Source organism: Bipolaris oryzae (genome assembly GCF_000523455.1).
Source record: "Bipolaris oryzae ATCC 44560 unplaced genomic scaffold scaffold_348, whole genome shotgun sequence".
Taxonomy (NCBI): Eukaryota; Fungi; Ascomycota; class Dothideomycetes; order Pleosporales; family Pleosporaceae; genus Bipolaris; species Bipolaris oryzae.
The window spans coordinates 1-7,684 of record NW_006911624.1 but is presented as its reverse complement, the minus strand read 5'-3'; the positions used below and the strand labels follow the sequence as shown (position 1 = coordinate 7,684).

Genomic DNA, 7,684 nt, shown 5'->3' with positions numbered 1-7,684 from the left:
GTAGATTATTCAAATGCGAGATGATTCCACCGTACCAGAACAAAACATGAGTTGAAAATGCATCTATTTATCAAGTGATTTAAGCGTCAAAAATCAGTTCAGATACAAGTCACGTCTTTTCTTAAAAGTGTTCGTTCATGAAGTAACAAGGTAATTTCTCCTTTGCTGCTGTGCGCGATGTGACGGGAGTAAGTCCCATAATACATCAGGATGCGACGACACTCTCGTTTGTGCTCTTGTCCTCTCCATCAAGCCTCTGTACCTCCACTCCCCACGCTCTCTTGCTTCGTCTTCCACTTCTTGAATTCCTCACTAACAATTTGTCCCGTACCATCTGCCAGTCTTCTCACCTCAACAACACCACTCTTTTTCCGCAGCTGAACACTATACACACCTTCATCTCGTACCACACTTTTGAGCCAGGCCAGGAACTCAGTTGCAAAGTTAATACACACGTTTCCATCCCAGCATCCTGTACCTCTACGCACCATACCAGGTATCTCATGGGTATTGAAAGTCTGTAAGCTCCTTAGTATACCATTTTTGCTTCTGAACCCGACGGTAATCCTGGGGACGCCTAGGAGAAATGACTGGGCCCAGAACTTTAGAAGTTTGCGCTCGAACTTGAGAATATCACGGTGTTGCTGGAGGTGCGGGGGAGGTAGCTCTTCGCTTGTCTTGAGCTCAACCCATTGGATGTGCTGCTCTGGATCACTGGGCTTGGGGGCGAGAAGCCCATCGACTTCGCCGCCTAGAACAAGGCTGTGGGGGCCAAATGACGCGTGTACGATGGAACAGTGCTGGGCATGGTTGGAAACGACACCCCGCTGGTGTCTTTCAATTTCCTCGCGCGGTGTCTCGGATGGCAGGGTGGGTATCAAGGTCAGCTTCTCGAACTTGTAGCCCCAGTATGTCATCATTTCTCGCGGCTGCTGGTTGGCATGCTGGTGCCGAGGCGGTGGCCGCACAGCCTCTGCTGCGCGTTCGGCAGCTCGTGAGGGAAAGTCTTCCTCGATATAGATTGTCCCATCATGCAGGGTGGCAAACATGCCAAATTCAGCAAAGTTGTCAAAAGGCGCTGTCATGATCTGATGTCCGTCAGAAGTGTCTTTTAGATCGTCTCTGCAGCGGTAGTAAGGTAGGACAACTGGGTCCGCTTACCTTGCCTATTTTCAGACCAGCCTGTATCAACATACCTTGGTCATCATGCCTCGCCAAGTCATGAAATCTGCCTTTGGTTGTCCTTTGCCAGTCTCGTTGTCCATAAGCGCCCTAAGCAAACTATCCAAATGCGGGTCTACCTTGTCTTCGTAGTGTTTGAATGTGTCAAATCCTTCTTTGAGGTCTACACCCATGGGCGGGTGGACATAGTAGTTGATTCCTGACTCGTCTGCTTGGTAAACATGGTCGTCGTCGTAGGAGAAGTGGGCGATTTCACGGGGCCGCTTGATGGTTGCTGACGCGCCGCGGAAGCGATTGAGGGGCTGTATGGGAAATGTATGAACTCGAATGTCTGACTTTGGGGTGTTATTTTCAATAGCTGGTGCCTGTGTGGGTTCTGCTTTGACAGAGGCTGATGTTGTTGTTGCTGCTGCTTGTGGAGGTGCGCGAGTTCTGGGTCGCTTTCGGGGCGGTGACCTGTCCGATGAATCCTTAATAGGAGTAGGTGGTCTCTCCGGGAGGCTAGGGGAGGTCTTCATGGGTGTTTGTTCAGTCATTGCGTTGTCGTGTTTGTGTAGGCATGTTTGATGGCTGCCAAAACTACGCCGCGGAAGTGCATCCCCCACAAACCGCGGCTCTCGTACCTGACTAGCTACGGCGCGCCATTCATACCATGTTATGCCATGCGCCGACGTCAACAACATCGCATACATTACAACCTATAGCCTTCTTACAGTCACCAACACCACCTCTCCTGAGTTGTACAAAAGTGCGCGAAAATGGACAACCGTGCTATAAGACTCAACCCTAACACCCGGCGCAACCTCTTCGCCGCCCACACGGCGCAGCAACAACCACCCACCTCACGACGTCAGAACCAAAACGCACCTTCAGTCCGACCCGACAGCCGCGAGATTCAACAAGACATTTTCACGCAACCCGTTGAAGATGAGCTGGTCGAAAAGGATGCGCAGGGAGACTATATCATCCATGCGCCAACGCCCGTATACAAGAACATGGGGACGGCTAGCCTTGGGCCAGAGGCAGATGAAGAGGGCGGTAGGTCTTGACAGCACCCGGACATAGGACAGGAAACTGACTGTAACTAGAACATGAGAACGAGCTGATTGAAATGTACGGCAAGCCGAATGTGCACTGGGCTGCAGCGGGGATTGAAGAAGAGATCAGGATTGCGCTGAAGAGTAGCTTGAGGAAAAAGGTGGCGAGCTTGGAAGACGACAGGTGGATGTTCCAAGCAGAGAGCGAGAGCAAGAAGTGAAGTTTGTTCGGGCAACATGTACATGGCGCTGCGAGGAGTTTGGCGTTACAATACCCTTGGCATGGTGTTTTGGATCATGGACAAAATTGATATTAGCCGGGTTAGTTGTGAGCTTTTGGAAGTGATGCATCACGACCGAAGTAATAAATCTCTTAGGCTTATTCTATACTTGAGGAGTTGGTTACTCGTTTGTGCTCAAGTCCTCATACTTGCAAGCGTTCGCCTCGAGAACTCTCTGCACACAGGGACCCCTATATTCAGTTTCCAACATGCTTCCAAATCCCATTCGAAAGAATCCAATCATCCTCCAAGATCCTTCAGGCTCGCAACACGTCTCATCAACTTACCTCACCCCAAGCCTCCTAACCCTCACCTTCCAAGGACCAAGACTCTGTGCACGCTCCTGCCGTCCTTGCCCCTCATGCCTCACTGGGCGGGCGGTCAGACACGATACAAGGCGCTAGAAGGTGGCGGGTGGGGCACCACGATAGCTGAACATGTGGTTGAGGCATGCAACTCCAGACTCGGCACGTGTCTTACAACCGTGGTGTAAACCCATTACCCCCAAATCACGCCCACATACGCAATTGACATTGCAGAGCCCTATAAGCGCTTTCTTGCGATACAATCCATGCTTTGGCCCAAACAGTCGCTGGGCTGTGGCGGTGCAGTGTCTCACTGTGTCAACCCTGCCAAGACTCTCACCTTTACCTCAAATCACTTCACGACTGGCCTCCCAGACGTCCGACTCACTCTCTCCCGTCAACGGTGAACGTCTTCAGCGAAAAAAAAACTGCAACTTCCTGCCAATATCGTCACCTGACTGCTGGGGCTTCGGCGCCCGCTCTGAGGATATAAACCCTCCCCCCCTCGCTCCTTCCTCCTTTGCCTCCTCCACCCCACTGTCAATTTTCTGCCTCTTGCTTGAGCTTTGTCGACTGCAAAGTCTTGCCTTTACTACATCTCTTCGACTTGTACAACATTTTGTACATTTTCTTCTACTTTCACCGTCATGTCTCATACCTCTCCTCAGTCTTCAACGGCCCATGGCCCTTCGTCAAGCCCTTATGCCGGCACTGATCCCACTCTCTATTCACCTGACGTGGACCGCAAGACCCGTCTCGGCCATCGTCGTCAGATTACCGCCATTGCTGCTGGAAAATTGCCTGTCAAAGACGCCAAGGACCAACCCATCATCATAAAGGCCGCCCTCCCTCTTCCCCCCATCTCGGCTGACGGTACCTTCACCAACGAGCTATCCGAAGACGACAATGGCTATGTTTCCCGATACCAGTTCATCTCTCGGCTTCCTGACGGCACTCATGCTGGGCTCGACTCGGAGCACGAACTTTTCAGTGTTCAGCACCAGATGAAGCTTGTGACTACTTCTCCCCCTCTCCCGTTTCCATAAGCTTGGTTAACCCCCGCTTTAGTATGTTTGCTTCCTCAACGCTATTCCCTACTACTCTCGCGGTGTCTTCATCCGCTACGATGATCTTCGCGACGCTGCCGAGGGCAAGGACATCCTTGAGCAGCATGAGTTCACTGTCGACTATGTCACACCTTACGACTTCGCCAAAGCCAAAGCACAGGACACCGCCAGCCTCAAGGAGTTCGAGGGCCAGATCAAGCTCGGCATCGTCATCGATCCAAATCCTGACAAACCCGTTTGGGATTTCTCGTCCGAGGACCTGATTGAAGTCTCCAACTTCCTCAAGATCACCGCCCAGGCTTTTGGCGAAGTTCGCAACATCACTCATGTCGACTCTCTCCAAGACAAGATGATCATTGTGTATCGCATCGAGTTCTTCTCCATTGATGCTGCTGTTCGAGCGGTCCAGTCGTTGCGTATGGATCCGGTCTGGGGAATCAACCGCCACGTGAGTTTCCTCCCCCCTTCATTTTCTGTGCGCTCCTGCTAATGTCTTTGTAGAAATCATTCCAGTGGTGCACTTCCGATCCTGCTCTCTGGTCGGATGATCATACAGCGACCTCACCGAATCGCCCTAAGCCTCGTCTCGATGCCCATGGCCGCATCTACGGTTACCGCTTCGCACCCAACCATCAGATCCCCGATCAGTACTCCGACCGTCGTTCCAGTTACCACAACCATCCTCACGATCAGCATAACCGCGTTCGCCGCGAACGCATTCTCGATGGCAGCGACGTTCGCACCACCGTCATGCTTCGCAACATTCCCAACAAGCTCGATTGGGTACGTGGTCTGTTGCATTACCAGCTGAACTGAAACTGACTACGTCAATAGATGACCCTCAAGAACATTCTCGATGACGTCTGCTTTGGCACTTACGACTTCATGTATCTTCGTATCGACTTCAAGTCTGGTTGCAATGTTGGCTACGCCTTCATCAACTTCACAGATGCCAACGGCATGCTCTCACTCATCGACCGCATCGAGCGTCGGCTCTGGCCCGGCTTCAACTCTGACAAGACTGCCGAAGTTTCCTATGCCACTATTCAAGGCCGCGAGGCACTCGTCCAGAAGTTCCGCAACTCATCCGTCATGCAAGAGACTCCTTACTGTCGCCCTCGTCTAATCTTCACCCTCGCCGACGCTGAGATGATGGGCCAGCTGCGCACTGCTGGCACCGAGCAGGCCTTCCCTCGCCCGGACAACCTTTCCAAACTTCAGCGTTCCATGGATAGTGCTCGTAGCATTGGCCTCTACCCTCCCAATGGATACTCGACACTCACTGAGCACCGCAACCGCTCCAGCGCCTACGACCGTGGAGGCCCTCGCGATATGATGCAGGCTGCTATGCACTTTGCTCACCAGCGCATTACTCCTGTCCAGTTTGCCGGTCTAAGCGAGGCCAAGAAGCAGGACATTGAGACTTGGTACCTGTGCACCTATGGAGGCGGTCACTGTGGTCGCATCCCTTTTGACTGCATTCCCATGACCCATGTTACCCAGTACTTCAACGAGAATCCTGCTCCTACTCCAGTTCCAGGTATCATCGGTGCTCCAGCTAGCAGCCCTTTCTCCAACAGTGTGGCTTCCGCCATTCCTGACGGCACCCCAACTCGCCCTTCTGGTATGGCTCGTGGTCCAATCCGCCCCTTCTCCGCTCGTGGCTATGCGGATGCCAACACCAACCCCTTCTTGTAAGCATCGACATGATCGGTGCTTGTTTTCACGTCTATGGACAATGTTGCAACATCTATCGCATTTCGCACAAGTGCAGCAAGCACATGATTCCTTTGTTTGTTCGAATCTGTTTCAAGATGTTTGTCAAACAGGGCTTGATAATAGCTTCCTGGGAGTGGTACTGGAGACGCTACCAAGTGTGTGTCTTCCAGAATGATGTCGTACGATCTGGATTAATGATGTGGATGATGTGGATGATGTGGATGATGTGGATGATTGTGGATTGATGTGGTCTCTGACCTGATGATGGATCGCACTAGGGCTGGTGAAAGCACAGTGCTATAGTAGATAGCTTAATGTCTTAGGTAATATGAGCAATGGCTGCCATGATTGTGTCTTGTTGGTGAGTTATTGTGATTTCTTTGCATCTACAGTATACGGTCGTCCGGCTCTCATGGCAAGAACGATGTCTATGTTCAGTCTGAGAGGGTAAACAAGAGACCTGCTTGTTTATACATGGCCCTTGGTTGATTCAGAGTCATTACATGCTACTATCCAAGTTTGGCTCAACCCTGATAAATTCCCACACCACCCCTTCCGACAACTTATCCCCATTCCTCCCCAACTTCCTCAGCCCCTTCTCTGGGTTCACCACGACAGGCCTCAGCGTCCACCAATCCAGCATCTGCATCACGTAACCCCCTTTCGGCACCGGCGTCACAGTAAATTGGCGCCACCCACTCCCCAGCCCCGCCGTGCACTTGAGCCTCCCATTCCCATCATGACACACAAACCTATCAACACTACAGTTCCGCCACCCGAACCACCCTTGCGTCTCGACGCACTCCCAATAGATGGATCCGTGAGTCGCGCCACGCGCGGCTAGCACTACGGAGCCGTCGACTAGCGTCAACACGCTACCATTGTTGTCTGAGGCGGCGCGCAGAATGTACGTGCAGCCGTGCCTAGGGATTTGGGCTGTGACTTCTCCTGCTGCTGCTGCTGCTGGGTGGTAGTAGGAGGAATTACTAGCACCGGGAAGGGTGTGTTCCGAGGTCATCGTTGGGGTGTACATGGTGTGGCTGTCTGATGTTGCTGCTGTGTCGGACATGCATGATGGGGAGTCTGGGCGGCTGGTGTTGCTGGGGGGTTCATGCTGGTGCTGCTGCTGGTGCTGCTGGTGCGGTGATGTCATAGTCTCTCTTTTTTTTATTTGTATTTCTCGGATGCTGGAATGGGTTTGGGGGAAGGGCGATATGCGTTATGGCTGGTCTATGCATCTGTATGTACTGTATGGAGTTTATTCTAGTCTCCCTTGTTTGACCATTTTTGGCGGGCAGCGGCGGTATCTGCCCGACGGATTGTGGTTTTTCTCGACTATGGATTAAGTTTATGAGTAGGAGTAGTACAATTCCGGCTTAGTCGTTTGTTTCGTTTGTGGGACGGTCTCGGTGTCGGTGGTGGCGCTATGGATGTATGCGGGGTAGGGTGTGCGTATGCATGTAAGAGCGTGGCGAGACTTGTAGGCTCGGGCGCTTTGCGTTTCTTGGGCTTAAGCGCCATGATTGCTGGGGTTTTTTTGCGATCAACACTTGCTTGGCGAGTGCTGCAAGTGAGCGCCGATAAACGTCGCGACGCAAGTACATGCCAATGCACGGCCGAGCTTGGACGCCGTGTTATGCTGCATCAGGGTACAAACTCTATGTATGCCTCTGTGTATGGAGGTTTGTTGAATTCCAAAACTGGACACCCGCATGCTCTATTCAGAAAGTGGGTTTTTAGGTTTTTGGACCCTGACTGAGCGACCGAAGTCGATATGCGTTATGCAGAAGCGATGATCAACACGCCTGAGATCTCGCCATCTTATTATCTTTGTTATTAGTATTTGGCTAGCACAGACTACTTCCCCAATTGCAGGAAGAGGCGAAGATCAAGATTCGATTCCCGTCATTCATAAGGCGCCGCGATCGTGACCGTGTTATTGGTGCTTGATTCCTGGAAAATGGCAATCTTGAACGTGGGGACTTGCAAGTGAGATAACGTGTCCGTGCACCTCATGCACGGATTCATCTCGTGCACGCCGAACACCAAACGCGCGTCTCAGCGTCATAACTTCAACGCGCTATAACTCAACA

At 52.0% G+C, this 7,684-nt stretch overlaps 4 protein-coding genes across 4 annotated transcripts; 2 read left to right on the top strand and 2 right to left on the bottom strand.

The window, feature by feature from the left end:
• Positions 1-248: 248 nt before the first annotated feature.
• On the bottom strand, positions 249-1,718 carry COCMIDRAFT_10236 (uncharacterized protein; the record flags this gene model as incomplete). The annotated part of the gene is made up of 2 exons (XM_007695563.1): positions 249-1,088; positions 1,197-1,718. The coding sequence occupies 2 exons, from the start codon at positions 1,716-1,718 to the stop codon at positions 249-251; spliced, it is 1,362 nt and encodes a 453-aa protein (XP_007693753.1).
• Positions 1,719-1,940: 222 nt separating this feature from the next.
• Positions 1,941-2,440, top strand: COCMIDRAFT_110731 (uncharacterized protein; the record flags this gene model as incomplete). The annotated part of the gene is made up of 2 exons (XM_007695562.1): positions 1,941-2,220; positions 2,271-2,440. 2 exons carry the CDS (start codon positions 1,941-1,943, stop codon positions 2,438-2,440), a joined length of 450 nt encoding a protein of 149 aa, XP_007693752.1.
• Positions 2,441-3,452: 1,012 nt separating this feature from the next.
• Positions 3,453-5,570, top strand: COCMIDRAFT_10234 (uncharacterized protein; the record flags this gene model as incomplete). Its single annotated transcript, XM_007695561.1, has 4 exons — positions 3,453-3,818; positions 3,874-4,320; positions 4,374-4,655; positions 4,707-5,570. 4 exons carry the CDS (start codon positions 3,453-3,455, stop codon positions 5,568-5,570), a joined length of 1,959 nt encoding a protein of 652 aa, XP_007693751.1.
• A 520-nt stretch (positions 5,571-6,090) lies between these two features.
• On the bottom strand, positions 6,091-6,660 carry COCMIDRAFT_110734 (uncharacterized protein; the record flags this gene model as incomplete). The annotated part of the gene is made up of 1 exon (XM_007695560.1): positions 6,091-6,660. The coding sequence occupies one exon, from the start codon at positions 6,658-6,660 to the stop codon at positions 6,091-6,093; it is 570 nt and encodes a 189-aa protein (XP_007693750.1).
• Between the last annotated feature and the right edge of the window lie 1,024 nt (positions 6,661-7,684).